General features: G+C 41.5%; 1 protein-coding gene across 2 annotated transcripts in view; it reads right to left on the minus strand.

Annotated features, from left to right (window-relative positions):
• LOC144773202 (granulocyte-macrophage colony-stimulating factor receptor subunit alpha-like) overlaps positions 1 to 17,567 on the minus strand; it is a 372,152-nt gene that overhangs the window by 110,643 nt on the left and 243,942 nt on the right. For both annotated transcript variants that reach the window (XM_078658090.1, XM_078658091.1), the window contains one exon: positions 731 to 881. In XM_078658090.1, coding sequence (XP_078514216.1) covers positions 731 to 881 — 151 coding nt within the window. The remainder of the gene's footprint in view (positions 1 to 730; positions 882 to 17,567) is intronic.

A 17,567-nucleotide genomic window follows, 5' to 3' on the forward strand; every position in this document is an offset into this window, starting at 1 on the left:
CTGGCTTTCCATTGTCGGTGTGGCCCCAGACCACTGCGATATAAACCAATGTAACCTGGTCCTGATGATGGCCTAACATTCCTAAAGGCCGAAACGCCGTCCACTCCACAGCGAAATTCCCGGCACTCTCTTCAAGGATACCTACACAAATTAATTGTATATTACACTCTCATTGACTGTTAGGGTATCTTGAATTTGTACAATTTTAGTTCACTTGCTCGCCGTTGCGCCCTCCACAGTCGCTGTCCATACCACCTCACGTTGTCACTGGCGCCGTCACAAGCCTTCACGAACACTTGTGCACAGTATCCAACAGGTTACATGCCATTTAATGTAACGCAGCACAACCTTTCTGTTTGTCAAATGAGTGAATATACAATTTTTGTTTGCAAAAAATTTGGTTTCCTCCCTTTTTTTCCCCCTTCTGGATTTATCCTTTAGTAACTTTTGGTACTAGTTATATTGTCGCTCTATTGACACCCTTTTGATACATTGTTGTATGTTACAAATGTTTGCCCTAGTCTCATTAGGGTATGTGTGCTACCTCCTGTAGTCAGATATCATATGACATCACCGGCATGAGAGATCCAAGGTCATATGATGTAACTTTTTGTGATGTCATTAAGGTCAAAGGGTGTGTGATGTCACTTCTGCTACCCCAGACATTTTAGCGTATTGATGCCTATGTACTCTACTTTGAGACACAGCAGAGATTTGAGTTGAAACTTACCAAATTTGATTGGTCGGCTCCATTCACCCCACTCAGAATTGAAACCACAGTTCAACCCACTTGCCCTCATTTTCACGGTGTATTGTCCTCCTTCTTTAAATCCATGGATTGAAAGTGTAAATGATTGTTCATTGAATGCTGGACTATATATCTGTGAAATGTAAAAGAAAAATATTTAATTTAAAGGATTTTCACATGACCTGTTTAATCACTGCAAAAACTATTTCTTCTTTAAAATGAAAAATAACAATATTTAACACCCTTTCTTGTGTAAAAAAACAAAAACAAAGATCATTCCACGTTAATGTGGTCTGCTAACATTGATATATTTTTTTAATAATGTGCTCATGGCAATAACGATAAACAGGTCCCATGTTTCATTTCATGGTCCTTATTTAAGGTTTTGCATCAGCCACACTGCTGCAGTGGCAGATACATTGAAAAGCACAGCACCTTTTCTTCATCTACAATGGCCTGATCACCAAATCCAGAGAGGTCTGGCTTTCATGCAGACATCTTTCCCTGAAACGGCTTCTGCATGAATTCCAAGGCTGGGGAAAGTTCTGTCGCCCATGTTATTCCTGAAGCTACAACTTTTAAGTAGACAAGTCCATCTGTGACATGATTAAGGCCTCCCACACACTGGGAATTGTAGAGCTTGGGTGCATTTTAAGATTTTTTTGTGACTGAAATGGACATTATTTCAATGGTGGTACTGGACAGAAGTACCACTAGAGGGTTTAAAGTTGGAGGGGCTACCCTTGATTGGGGTGCCCTCCAATGTCTTTCCAGGCAGCAACCAGAATGTCCAAATGATGTCCTATTTTTTGCAGATAGCTCTGCTATTAGAAAGACTGCCTTCTTCCGTGCTCTAAATGCAGGGCCGGCTCCTCCACTAAGGCGGAGGAGCATTGCCCCACTGCTTTCCGGCACTTCAAAAAAGGAAAAATAAAATGATAATAACATAATGTTATTATCATATTCTTTTTCTACGCTGAGGCAGTTTTGCGGGCGCGGCAGGGCAGGGCAGAGCTGGGCTGCTCGCAAAACAGGGGAAGGAGTGGTTGGGGTCATTTCTAAGTGCACATGGTGATTTGGCCTGTCTTCTTGGGCTGACCAAACAGTCATGCGCACTTAACATGTTCTACACCGGGCTGTGATGCACAGTCTAGGTGAAGAACATGCCCAGTCTCCCAGCCCCTGTCTGAGAGCAGAACCATAGCACTCTGACCAATCACGATGCTGCTGTCATGGTGACGGGGTAAAACAAAACAGGGTCTTGACTTCTAACCCAGCAAGGCTAAGCCTGATATAAAAAAAATAAACAACACAAATGCCAATACTGGACTGTAACTTAAAAGATTTACTTGTTACGATCAATATGAATTAACATAACGTCCGTTTTTTTTATAACGTCACTAGTTTATTTATTTATTTGTATCACTAGTCACTTCTCTTATTACTTTTTTGTTTTTTGTTTCTAAGAACCACTTTTTTTGTGCATAGACAAAATATACAATCAAGAAACAATTACAATAACATATATTCACTATACATATTTACAATTGTACAACTCAACCATTCAAAACTTTGACTAGTCCATTCACCCTATTTTCAAACATACACATACATCAAACATAAATACTAATAACAACGTATGGCCCTTTTGCCAACAAAACACAGTTAGATGTACAGTTTATGTACCCTACTAAATCCCACAATGTGACTGTATTACATTGACCTATCTAGTTAGAACCTAATCACTTGGTACCCTAACACAGTCCTTCTAGCCTTATTTATTGACACAGGGCCAAAGAAAAGGTCGACGCGTTTCGAACCCCCCGATTACGGGGTTCTCCTCAGGAAAACGAACGTTGGCAGAAATCTATCCAACCCGGCACGGATACGCCGCTCAGGAGACCGGGCACTACGGGCCCTGCGTTTGCACAATTAAGTGCCACCGCCTCTTTCTCTTCGTGAATTAGAATATTTTTGACTACACTACATGACTTCCCAAGGGACACCAATTCCCTTAGAAATAAGAGATTTATGGTCCTGAGGAGAACAATATATACAAATAAATAAATAAACTAGTGACGTTATAAAAAAACGGACCGTTATGTTTTAATTCATATTGGTCGTAACAAGTAAATCTTTTAAGTTACAGTCCAGTATTGGCATTTGTGCTGTCATGGTGACAGCAGCATCATAATTGGATTAGGGAAGCATGGGTGCTTCCTGCTTTTGGTTCACACAGATGGAGAGGACAGACGAGAGGCGGCAGCAGGTCAGTAAGTGATCTTTTCTTTTTTTCGTCTTTCCTTTTTTAAAAAAAAAAAAAACACCATGTCCCCTCCTCCCAGCCCCACTAATACTGCATGGGAGCAGCCACCACTGTCTAAATAAGATGTAGCAACACAGAGCTGGACATCCAAAACATGTGACGTTTATTAGCAGATTTCCCAATACTGCTCTGTCTCATGTGTTCACCATGAATAGCATTTCCCGGGTCACAATCACTGGTCTATGCTCAAATAGATGTACAGTGGAGTGTCAATATGCTTTTGCCACAGATTTCTACATATTATTTCTACAAGGAAAGAGGGTAAAGAGCACACTGCCTGACATCCCAGCACCCAGTTCGCTAAGTTGCATTATGGTAAATGCGATGTATGACAACACTTCAATTAAAATTCTTCCACCAGGGTTGGTGCAGCCAGTGGTGTGTATCTCTAGACATGTGTTTCAGGATAATTGTTCTTCAGTAGAGAGTAACACTTCATTGTAAGGGTGCTGGTAGTCACATAGCATGCTACCTACCCCCTTTGTTTGCTTGGACTCCTTTGAGCTGATGAGCTGACAAGCTTTGGTTGCTGCATCATGGGGCTTGTAATGAACAACATAACTTGAATCCGTATTAATTTCTGGCAAACAAACAAAGGAGGGAGTGTGCCAAAATTTGGAAATTAGCAGTCAAATATGCATCCTGATTAGGGCCAAGATGCTCTGTTCAAGGGACATCTAGAAGGCAGATTATGAAAGCTAAAGTCCCCAAGTTGTCTACACTTGCTAAGTGGTCAATGTGCTTTGTTGCATTTCACTCGTATATTACAGACCCCAGTCTTTTTCAGGACCCAATGCATTTTTGCACAGAACTCTTTTCACAGAAGCATTGAGTAACTTGTCCCAACTCTCTGGGGTGCTGCATGCACAAGACTCTTTATATGACTCTGGTGGATCCTGTTTCTTAGATGCAGATGAATCTCAGGCGAATTAATCATAAAATAGATGGATTAGGTAAGGAGTTGTCTGAATCCACTCAGTGTAAATTCAGTGAATTGCTGCCACTCCTGAGGGGCAAAACAACTCTGGATGCTGCTGTTGCCATTTAGTTGGGCAGAGGACCTCTGATGTATTAAGTAATATTGTCCTCTTTTTTTGCAAGCTTCAAAGTGTCGTTCAGACAACTTGGCTATACATGTCATGTGCCTGACAATGGACTTTGAATAAAGACACCGGAATGTGAGCTGAGATCCATATTGTCTCAAATAGAGTACACATTATATATCTGTTTAGGATGAAGTGTGAATTTAATCATGCATTTTTGAAAAATCAAGCAAAACACACTTTGTTTAATGCTCGCATAAATTACAAATGTTGTACACATTTCTTCCAAATTGCTTTGCGAACCCTGTCCATGATTTACATTAGAGTCAACGCAGACTTAGCGAGCAAGACTTCCTAAATCCTGCATTATGCAATAAGAGTTGGGAAGGAAAGTGAGCTCTGTTGGTGCACATTTAGGGAGAGGTATAATGACTCAACACCCCGAGGGTCAGATTTACTAACAGGCCTCGTCAAATGGAGAGGGCAGGAATCTGCTAGGATGTGGCCCATTCCTGGCCTCTCTCTGCTACCTTGCACTATGGTGCAAGGGTGCCTGTTTTGCAGGCAGGATTGTTTTTGTGCATGGAAGGACACCAGACACCATCCTGCACGAGATCAATCCTGTGCGGCGTTTTCGTCTTTCTATGTGTGCTGCAGAATGCAGCACATATAGAAAGAGGAAAAAAACTAGGAGAAATAAACATATTTCTCCAAGTTAGGCCTGCCCTAAGAAGACGAAACATTTTGATGCATTCTCAGGTTTAATATTGTTAGTACATTTGGGACTGTAACAAAAACCATGGGTGGGTGCATGGGAATACCAACGCTCCACCGAAGGAACGTCTTCCCGGGACAGAGTAACGCAAGGCAGCAACTTTCTCTGCCTGCAAATTGGCTCTGCGTGGCATTGTAAATCTCACTTAAGAACTTGCGTTGCCATTGAGTCACTTTACTTGATACAAGGGAAATGCAAGCCATTAATAATCCTGGGCCATGCTGTGGGAATCTTTGTAAGACTACATGTTTGAAGGTTTGAATTATCTGTCTTTCATTTTCCGAGATCTCTTGTCCAAGAGTTATGGTTATGCATGACTTAATGTGTTTAGCACTCAGATTGGAAGCTTGAAGATTTCTTTAGCACTCAATAAACTGCATTCCACTCAGTGTGTACATCCAACTGTGCGTTAACCTCTTTCAACTAGTCTATGACATAATATTGAGGTCAAAAAAATTCAGATACAAAAGTATCACACAGAAATATCGATGACAAAAACTATCAATTCTACATACATACTATGTAAAGTACAAAATTATTGACTCCAAAAATAAAGTGGACAAAAATGTTAACATTACATAGGTAAGTATATATATTGAAAAGTATTTAACATTATAACTTTAAAAAATATCAATGTAAAAAATATATATCATAAAAAATGTAAAGACACATTTAATAACTTGCAGAATCTAAACACTGTATTGTTAAGAAATATATCTAAACAAAAAGTAAAAATATTTAACAATTATTATAAAATAAATGTAACTATTAAACACAAATATAATAATCAAATACAAATACACCAATAATAATGTACATGTTATGAATATAAATCTATATATGAATATATTATATAATATTTTTTATTATCCATTGTAATCATTAAATCACTATAATTAAAAATACAAGACACATCACTACAATTAAATGTGCTACATAATAAAACACAAAACATTATAAGATATCAAATAGAAACATAACATTAAAATAGATCTACACTTTAAAGTAAAGTTGAAACAATTATCTAAATCTACTACAAAAAATATAAAATAATAAACAAATTATCAATATATATTTATAACTGGTCTTGCATTTCCCAGCCACCCATATTGAAGAGAAACATAATCATAGTCCAGGCTGCCCCACAATCATGTCATCATGACATCTCCCCAATAGCAAGAAATAGGGGGGGGCAGATTCCAGATCCGCCCACCTCCTCTATATTTTGGGATGTTGCTGATGGCACCCCCTCGCCTTAATAATGGGTATCTCCAGGCCCATTGCGAAATCTAGGCCCTTCTTCCAGGCTAAAACTAACGGTGGGGACACATCCTTTCAAGCTATTGCGATATAGCTCGTAGCTAGCATAAGACCAAAAAATAGCAAATGACGCTTGTACCTATTGCCCCCTATTCCCTCAGTAATATGCAGCATGGTCAGCCGAGGCAAAAGTGGAATATCCCATTCCAAAATGTCCCATAGGCATGTGATCACCCCTCGCCAAAACCTCGACAGCGCCGCGCACTGCCAAACCGTGTGTATGAGAGTGCCCTCTAAAACCCCGCAATGGGGGGAAGCGATCAGTCCCACGTGCCAGAGCCTATGCCTAGTGAAGTAGGCCAGATGGAGGTATTTAAATTGAATAAGTCTGAGGCATGCCGCAATAGCCGCACTGCGTGGGGACTCCAATGCCTCCACCCAATCATCATCATCCATGGGGCCCAAATCCAGTTGCCACACATCCTATGTTTTATTCAGTGTAGTGGGTCATTGGTCACAAGTGTACAATATATCTTAGTTATCTTATGGTCACCCGATTCTCCCATAAAGACTTTGGCCTCATTGGGGTTAAAGTCAGGTATGTCTTCTTGATGGGCTATGTAGGGGCAGAAGGCATGACGGAACTGGAGGTACCTATACAATTGGGAGTGGAGCATGTCATATTCTGTCTGGAGTTCCTGGAAGGATTTTAAGTTCTGACCGTGCAAGACCGCCCCAACTGTGTTGATCCCAATGGCCTCCCAGCCCCGGAACCCAGACAACAGTGACAACTGTGTAATAGGCCATTATGCCATTGGGGAGTTTCCTTTGTCAATCTACCCCCCAATCCCATACCACACACTGCCCGCCTCCAGGTCAGAAACACTGTCCTGGTGGTAGGCGGTAGCATTCTAAGTGTCGGGCCAGAGTATAGGATCAAATGTAATGGCGTGGTGCCCATCATGGCGTGGTGCCCATCAGCCAATGTTCAACCGCATTTGCCGGATCTCGTCTGTCCCTGTACCACCAGCCATTAAGAATAAGGAGATGTGAGGCGGCATGGTATGCCTGGATATCAGGAATTGCCATACCCCCGCAATAAGTAGATTGGAAGCAAGTCCTTAAACCACTCGTGTTGTACCGCCGACCCCCCCAGAGAAAGCGGGCAAGGATTGCGTTCATTTGTCGGAACCAGGTGGGCAGTGTCGGGGATAATGGTAAATGTGATCACGAGAGTACCTGTTCCCTGGTTTGTGTCCATAGTGGGCCCAGATTTCTGTCCCATGAAGTGGACTGGGAAGCCGACAGAAACACCCCTGGATATTTAAACCCATCAGAGACCACCTCCTGCATCCATCCGCCTTGTTGGTCACCCCCACGTAGGGGCCACAGGAAAGATTTACCCATATTCATATATAAGACGGAGGTCTTGCCAAACAGTTGCATTATCCTTAGTAGTCGCAGGCCAGTTCTATAGGGGTGCGTGACAAAGAAAAGCACATCAGCTACATGGAGCAATATGCGGTCCGAAACCTCTTGTGACCACTCGAAGCCATGGACCTGAGCATCAATCCTTACCTAAGCTGCAAGCAGCTTCATGGCAAGTGCGAAGAGGTAGGGGAAAAGTGGGGAACTCCTGTCGGGTTCCCCGCCCGATAGAAAAGTTTTGCGAGGTGGAGTCGGCCACACAGTCTGACGTGGTAATCTTGGTGTATAAAAGATGAATAAATGCAAAAAGGCAAGGGCCAATATTCAGGCAACTCAGCAATGCAAAAAGGTAGGTCCAGCTGAGCGAATCGAAAGCCTTTTCGACGTCTGCAAGGAGAAGCGCTGCCTGACCACCTAGGTGGTCCACGGCCACGATGGCATTATGCACACAACGAATATTATGCTGTGTGGCTCAAATGGGCATGAAATATGTGTATATCAATCCTAGGCAATTACAACAACAGTTAGGGAAACAGGATTGCAAGAAGGGAACATATAAGACAAAATCTATTATGAAACTATATTTTCTTTAATTAGACATTCATATTAAAAACATGATTCATATTCAACATGGTACAATTACAAAAACGCAATTACAAAAAAACAAATTAAAATACTCAATTAATATCAACGGTGGCAATTAATAGTATCGACGCGTGTTTCGGCGTTGAGAAAACGCCTTCTTCAGGAGCCACAAATTGTTTAAAAAAGGTTGTCTTCGAATGTTAGTACTCGATGTCACAATAACAGTAGACCGATATCTACTTTTTTCTGAATCCAATATAGCTGTGCTTAAAAATATTCCAGTTTTTGCCTAACGATTAAAAACTACTCGCAATGTTCTAGTAATGGTTCTTCCACATGGACGCAATCGAAGGCGGGTTGTGGATGTAATCTCCCCAAGGGAACGTAATCTAAATATTAAACGTGCCGTATCTTCTAAATTGTTGAAAATATCACCAAATAATAATCTCTTTTGTCAGCGCTCAATCGGAAGATGACCGGTGGCGTGTATTCCAGACCAATCAACTGGAAAATATTTAACACGTAATATCAAGAGAGGTTTCAATACAGTCACCCATATAATTATAAATGACTTAGATTGTTTCGACAAGTCAAGCGGAAACATGCGCTGATTACAAGCTGATATGCTCACACACAGCCTCGTTTTCTATGGTTCAATGCCATGGGAAAAGACTCAAAATACGCCAGTCAAAATGCGGCCGCTTATTTAATCAACGGGCGCCGAAGCAAAAGATGGCTGTCGGCGTCTTCCGGCGGTTAAAAAATACATCATAGTGTTCCGTCTATGGCGGTAATACCAGACGTCCTGAAACAGATTCAAAATGAATACGGGGCAGAGCCTGCTTTCAATCTAGGTATGAAATTACTGAAGGTTTTCAGACAGGTCTCAGCTATAATATTAGCTAATATTAAAGGTGAAGCAGCATCCGTGGCAATCCGCCAAAAACTAAAAGAACTTGATATAACTGAGCAACCATATGAATTAGCAAGAATTATTGAAAAATCCTATGACGAACTAGGTAGAGATAGTTTGGGTGGGAAACCAGTAAAACCCAAACTAACAGAAAATCCTGAAAAAGTTTATATTAAAAACACTCTCACTACTCCTAAAAAGAAGTGGGAAAACACCAAACCGACACTTCCTAAAGATAAGCGTTCTCAATCCAGAGGTAGGTCTCCTCAAAAGGAGTACTCTGAAAAGAGATATAACCTCAGAAATAGGGATAATTTGAGAAAACCTGATAGATATCAAGATACTGATACTCGTTCCTCTCGTACCTTTCAGACTTCCTCGCAGAAATCCGGAAGAAGAGGAGGATCAGAACACAAGGAAGAACGCCTGAAGTCCAAAGACGACCAACACGTTCCAAAAAATAAGAAAAGTCAATTCACCAAAAAGAAGGTAGCAAGTCTTAAAATCAGACATGCTGAGGATCTTCAGGACAGAACTCAAGAACGGGGAGTGGGCCCAGACAATGCTGGACAGCGGAGCAGAAGTTACCAAAGCTCGCAGGATCCTGAAGGATCATCTGGAGACAGTGGACCTGAATGAATACATTCAAGTTGAAACTGCCGATACCAGGGTTAGTGTACCCCATAAGTTATATGAAGTAACACTCCGGATAGAGGGGGACATAAGTAGAAAAATAAAAGCACTCTTTTGGGAGAATCTATCAGAGGGTTATGACATCCTTCTGACTGAAAAAGACTGGCCACCTGAATTTGTCAGGGAGTGGCCACATGGCCAAGACATCATTATGCCAGCCTTCTCCAATCATATTCCTATTCATAAAAAGTACACCTATGCCAGAAAATGGGCTGTCACCCAGGCTCCAGCATTATATAAAAATCATGTGGGATGGGATGAGGACTCTCCTCACCATAAGATCCAGTTAAAAATTCAACCTACTGCCCAGAGGCAGTATCCAGTTAAGCAAGAAGCTACAAAACAGGTCAGGGAGATCTTAGATCAACTTGAATACCAAGGGGTGATTGAAACATGCACCTCGTCCATGAACAATCCTTTGTTACAAAATGCACACAGTGCAGCACTGATGAATAACATTGTGCGCAAAAAATATAAAACCACATTAGATATTTCTAACAGTTTCTTCTGTCAAAACATTGCACCACAAAGCAGGTATTTGACCGCTTTCTCAATTATGGGGACACAGCGTCATTTTTGTCGTCTCCCTCAGGGATTCAAGAATAGTCCTGTTTTTTTTTCAGCCAGAGTAACAGAATTACTACAAACGTATGATGATGAGGCATTATCTTATGTCATGACATCTATCTAACAGACGATGATTTGGACAGGCACTTGAACAGATTGAACACCATAATACTAGGCATCGCATCTGAAGGGTTCAAATTCAATTTTAAGAAATCACGAATTGCCCACCTCAACGTCCTATTCTTAGGATACGAACTCTCAAGTGAAGGCAAAAGCCTGGCAGCCAACTTTTTTGGAAAGTGTGCGCTGCTCCAACCTCCAAAATCGCTGAAAAACTTAGGTAATTCTAGGTTTCCTGAATTTCGGAAGAACTTACATTCTAAATTACGCAGAAAGGGTTAAACTTCTCTGCGAATTAATCAAACCTGATTTCAAATCAACTAATTGGACTCAAAAACACACAGACATTTTGCGTTCAATGCAAACAGACTTGTTAGCAACAACACATTTATGGACAAACGTAAACGTACGCAACCTTGTAATCTGAATCATTCCAGGAAGATGCGGATTCACACACCTAACCTTTAATGAAGGTGAAAAGGTACCAATAGCTTACAAATCACACTTGTACACACAAGCTGAAATGAAATTCACTTCTACAGAGAAAATTCTGACAGCGGTTCAAACTGCAGTAGCAAAGGCAAGAGCCCTCGCGCAGGGTAAACACATAAAAGTCATTACGCCTGTACCTGTCTTAGAGGCAGTGACAAAAGCGAGCATTCCAAATGGAAAAACTTTACATCCGAGATGGATACAATGGGTTAATTCTCTTGCTGCAACAGACGCTGAATACGTTTTTGACCCTTATAACACAGGAGATCGGTAGTGGTGCTTCCAGAATGGAAAAAAACCACACTTGCACAGATTATTTTAAATAGACAATAGTACTGGATTAGTAATGGAATCCTAAGTTTTTTAAGACAGAGTGCTACATAGTCCCGCTGTCACTCACTACCAAGAGAGACTACTGCCAATCGAAGATTGGCACTTATATGGCTACAAAAGAGGGGTCAAAGAGAGCACATTCCTAAAGCATATGTAGGCATAAGTGACTAATAAGTCATGTTGTAATTGAGCAACAATCAAACTATAAGTATCCTGTAGTATTCACATTTGGACTGGACAAAAGAGCAAAAAGTTCATATTTTCATTTTCTTTATTTGAAGATCCATCATAAAAGTAGAGTTCACAAGAAACAGCCGACACGTGTTTCGTCAGTACTATTGATCAGTACCGTGACTTTCTCAAGGCTATATAGGCGAAAAGCTGGCAGGGTGCATCCAGCCTAGTTAGGTATAAGATGGAATATAATGTAGGATCATAACAATATGGATTACAGACGAGCAGGAAAATAAGGAAATCCAAGGTCATTGAAATCCACTGAGATAGCTTGGAAAAATTGTCTGTGACGCCAAGACCAGTATGCCCTGTCACACGTTCTAAACCACGATGGATGACAGGCTCAGTAGATAAATGGTGTGACCTAAACACTGTGAAGTTGAGGCCCTATAGAAAAAATGTAAGCAGCACAAATAGTTTTGGTTAAAAATCCGATGTCCGGATGGTGAAAAAAGTAAGCCACGTCGCGAAAATGTCAGCGAACTGCAGTGTTGCCCCGAAGAGGTCTAGAGACGGTGAAGTGGCACGTAGGTCCGCATAGTAACGAGACCGAGGAAACCAAAACAAGAATTTCTCCAATACGAACAAGAATGTCCTCCCCCCACTGAGATTCTGCCTCTAGAAAATTACGGATGTATAATATACACAGACGGATCAGCACAGCCCGCAATTGGGGGTAAACAAGCCTGAAGTGCTGCGTGCGCGATTGTTAAAGGTAGCTGGCGCGATGGTAAAAATTAGACCTATGGTCACAAAAACTCAATCTCTAGGAGACTGTATAGCTCAGCGAGCTAGACTACAGGCTTTCAAGATGGCGCTGGAGAATACCGATCGCGAATTCCCCACACTCATAGTGTGCGATTCATATTACTGCGTCCAATCTTACAATGAATACTTGCAGAACTGGGTTCAGAATGGTTTCAAAGATGCAAAAGGTGGCACAATCAAGCATAAATTGCTTTGGGAACAAGTAGTTCTATTACAGAAAGAACTACAAAAGACTCACGTGATCCATACACTGAGTCATCAGCGTGATGACGTTTACGTTGCAGGGAATTCATTGGCTGATGAAGCCGCGAAGACAGCTGTGCAAATGGCTTCCGTAGCTGCAATCACTCGTTCAAAAACAAAAACAGACAACAAAATAATGCAGGCTGTCACCGCTTCCAATAAAGACAGTGGTAAAACGTTACCGAAAGGCTTTCCACTCAAGTACTCCTATATAACTGATGCAAATAATGTTCCTTTTGCTCGAAGCCCTGGAGTGGGGGATAGAGTAATTCCAAACATGGAACATAGATTAGGACTAATCTTAACAGCACATGAAGGGCTTGCCTCTACACATGCAGGTGTTTCCGCCACAGTGTCATTATTAAAACAGCGATATTGGTGGCCACGCATGAGGAAACAGACCCAAAACTATGTTTTGGAATGTGAAATCTGCCAGAGAATGAAAGTTTCAACTGTGAAACGTCCTGCACAGACTCCCCTTCTTATTTCAGATAAACCACTGGCGTGCGTTTACCTGGACCACTGTGGTCCCTTACAGAGGGATGGCAACTATAAATATATCATGGTCGCAGTGGATTCATGCTCAAGATTCATTTGGATGTGGCCTCAGCGCTCGGCTGACACCCGAACTGAAAGATTTGCGAGTCTTTATCGGCACATACGCAATCGGAACGCTACACTCCGACCAGGGTCCTGCGTTTAGCTCTCGAGCTTACAAAGAGACCATGGCCAGCATGGATGTTGAATTGCGATTTTTGAGTCCATTCCATCCTGAGGGAAATTCTGTAGTGGAAAGAAAAAAAGTGACATAAAGCAATCTATAACGGCTAGGGTATTAGGCTCGGGTGACAGGTGGGTCAAACATCTGATAAGTGTCCCACGTAGTCTTAACAATCTGCCAAGTAGTTCTCTGGGTGGAATCACTCCATATGAAATACTTTTTGGTACTAGAATGCTTATCTAGGATCTTGATCGTCACACTTCAGTGGTGGAACAAAAACCCTTTGATATCAAAGACCGTTTGGCTGTTTTGCAGGACTTCAATGAAACATGAAGTCTAAGCAACACATTACAGAAGCCAACGACCACTGAAGAAAAAACACCTGTCCCAGCAAGACCTGTCTGGATTCCAAAGATTGGGGCTCTAGTCAGAGAAAAGATCGCGGATAAGAAGGAATTTGGGCCTTCTTACAGAAAACCAGTACCTGTCTTAGCAATCCACGGAACAAGGTCAGTGCTACTGCCGCCCCTTGCTGGAAGAAAGGAGAAAAGGGTTGTGTCCATCGACCTGGTAAACCCACATAATGTTGCCAATAATAAGTAGTAGGCCCAGTGGACTCCAAAGATGTAGGAGAAGATCAAATCTTGCTACAATCCAAGAGGTTCAAACTGAGAGACTCATCACATTTGAAGAATCTGCAGTAAGAAAAGAAGGACTATGCAACAAAGCCATGGAACTTGTGCCTCTTGAAACCCAAATAACAGTTCGTCAAGAAACTCCAGTCTACAATGATATAGCATCTGACTATACTAATATGTCAAGGGACCAAGCAGCTCCAGCGATTTCAAATAATCCGGATGCAATACCAACAACTGACAGAACTGCCTCTGGCTATTTCATCAACTTTGATACGTTTTCTGAGGATCCCAGTGAGCCTGAAACGACGCCAGCAAATAAAACTTTCAAAGAAAAAATAACAGAACTCTTTCATCAACTTAAAAATACATATCTGGTTTCACCATGGGTTGAATTTTGGATTGTGTTAGGTGTACTTGTTCTCCTACTTTGGCTCATTCTTGTTTTATGTTTGGGAGAGCTGATAGATGGAAAATATAGTAAAATGGACACAGCAAGTAAGAACATCAACTTGCTCCTGAAGCCACACAAATCATCTCATCGTGAACAAAGAGACCTGTCATCAGTAAACATCACAGCCATTCCCCTACCTGGTGGTATAGCATGGGACAGAACTGATTATGACATTTATGGTCCGGTGGCGCTGTTGAAGATTCTACACCAGTTTAAGGTTTCCTTGAGTCACTTTGTTTCACCCAGCACATTTTCTGATGATTGGGACTTTGAGACTGTTAATAACATGATGGCAGACTTGGAAATGTCAGCAAAATTTGCAAAACATAAATACTTAGAAGGTTCCTCAGATTAGAAGAAATGTATTGAATTAATAATTTTGGTCATCATTTTTTGCACAAATCTGCAAACCCTGGAAATGTTTTAACTTATAATTAATGGGAACATTGTCCAACGCCACCAAAGGGTAGCTCAAAAACATTTTATGAAAAATGTCCTTACTTCTCAGGTTTTATTGTCACAAATCCAGAAACATTTTACTTTAAAAATGTTAATAAGACAGGAATGAAAAGTATGTTGACTTATACTAAGCAAATTTATTCTGCAGCCTTTTATGCTCAGCTGTCTACATTAGGTTTCGACTTCTGGAAAGACAACATTGAGACAAAAACTGTCTGGGGTACAAAAGACTGGCAGGTGCAAGGTTTAGAAGCCTTATTCAGAGCCTGCATCATCCCAGAACAAATAATATTTTTAAATGACACTGTTCAATGGATGTATGACATTACAACGCATGCTTTTACCACGCATGCCTTTACAACGCTGTTTTTACAACGCATGCCTTTACAACGCATAGTGCTTTGGGGCGCTGGATAGTGAATAGTTTAATTTACTATTCCAACTCCAGTCCCTGTGGATAGTAGGGAAGGTGTTGGATAGTAAATTAAACCTATTCCCTATCCTAGAGCGCCCCCAGCGCAATGCGTTGTAATGGTTTGCGTTGTAAAAATTGCGTCGTAAAGGCACTGCGTGGTAAAAGTTGCGTTGTAAAGGATGTTTCCCCTGTTCAACAGACATCTTGTCTTGGCCTGGCTAAGATAAAAGATTTAAACAAACCGTCCATACCTAATCCCACACCTGATAGTAATGGAACTACAGATGAGGAGGTAGATGTAAACTATATTTTACAACAGAACAGAACTAATCCTGATTGGAAAAAAATGGTTAATCTGGCCCACAGACACGAATAACGGTCAAGATAGATTCCTGAACAAGACACAAGGGTTTACGGTAACTAGGCCAGATCCAAGATATGTCCAGAGACAACATCCAGGGATAATAACAACTTACAGTGTAGGAAAACTATGCCTTGAGTGGCTGCAAAAATCCACACTTACGGATATAAAACATCACTTAACTTTACTTAAAGATGTCGTTGATTTGAGAGACTTCTTACAAGGGCCTCTTAAACCACGTCATAAACGTTTCATATACGCCGGTATATACGCTGCTTATAATGAAGCATGGAAAGTCACGCAAATGGAAACTGCAGAACGAATACGAGAAATTGATTGTATTAATTTAGAGAAAGCTCTCTCTGTAGTTGACAATAGTTTAACAACTCTGTCATCCAGAATGTATTTTTTGGACAGCATTGTATCCTCTGCCATAGACATAATGGAACAGGACTTGCTCATGTTACAACATGGACAGTTTCAATTACGTTCTGTAATGCTGCTAGGCTGGACGTTACAAAACCTTTGTTCAGGCTATGTGCCTTGGCGTCTAATGAACACCACGTCATTGTTTACTGGATTTCACCTTACAGATAAACAAATCTCTTTGGCACAGAGGGGAGCAGACTATATGGTGCTGAGCATAAAAAAACTGGAAAGATTACCATTAACCGTTTCTGAGAAACCAGCCGTTGAATGGATAATACATGGCACCATCACGATACCAGTGACGATTTTCCAGTTTCAGTATTGCTTGAAATACATACCAGCAGGCCTGTATGAAAGGTTGGGTAAAGAGTGCATAAAGTCGACCTGTGATTTATCATACACACACAAATGTTGGAGTTGGGAAAAGGAGGTATTTCTTAGTGGTAAGAAATGCAAAACTACACTGAGCGGTACACTTCTATGTCAGGGCATTATTTTGCATGGAGCCTGCGATGGTTCTTCAAACAACTTATCATGCCACCTGCAGGGTTCCCCGGCAGCAGTGATAGATCCAGTTTTTAGGCAGCTTTCCAATGGGAGCTACATAATGTTGAATGATCACAGCTGTTGTGGAATGATGCCAGGAAGCCTATCTCGTTAGTGTGTCAGCCAGGGTCACTTGTTGTATGAAAGTATTGTTTACTAAAACTAAGACAGACGGGGAGTCGCCGCTAGGACCTTCACTGATCATCTCTTCTATACGAATTGATACTTTAAGCAGAATGAAAGCCATTTTTTTACAAAAAAATGTGCCACTGACCTCGTCCAAAGAGACGTATGATCTGCAAGTTGCAGGGTTCTCTGCAGAGATACATGCCCTATTATCGACAAACAGCACAATACATTTCACAGAAATGTTAGGTCGTATCTTCAACATGTCTGATACCAGTGGTATTGTACATGTATTTAAGACGATTTTTTCGGGACTGTTAGCACCCTTTGAAGCAGTGCTAGGCATTTTTCTAAACTTCATGCACTCTGTGTTCGGCGGCCTGCCTCTCGTCTTGGGACTCGTACGAGGGATACTATTTTTGTTCCTTCTGCTCCGATATGGCAAGTCCAATCACCAGCGATACCCAGATTACGATGGAGAACGCTCTTCTGGCAATGCAGTTTCGTGAACGCATAACACAGATTCTTGGCTTGGCTTGTTTGAGAGCTCTGAATACCACATGGTTCCTTTTGTTCAGACCAATCTGGCAAGATTGCATCTTACCTGTCCTACGATGCCTGCTTTGTGGAGAGGAATGTGTGTTAGATATCTGTCTGACATTTCCATCAGCACTGCCAACGGATGTTGATACTTTGCTTGGTTCGGTAACGGCTCATGCTTTGTGTTGCCCCCAACGGCTACCAATCCTGATGACGGCATTCATTGAGGTCTCACCGGCAAATTCCAGCTGAGGGTGAGATACGTGGACCAACAGGCACACAGGTACCATCTACTGCGAACATTGCTAATGCGCCTGACGCTGACGGCGAAGCTTCTCATCTGTGTACAATTG

Source organism: Lissotriton helveticus, chromosome 8, assembly GCF_964261635.1.
Source record: "Lissotriton helveticus chromosome 8, aLisHel1.1, whole genome shotgun sequence".
Taxonomy (NCBI): Eukaryota; Metazoa; Chordata; class Amphibia; order Caudata; family Salamandridae; genus Lissotriton; species Lissotriton helveticus.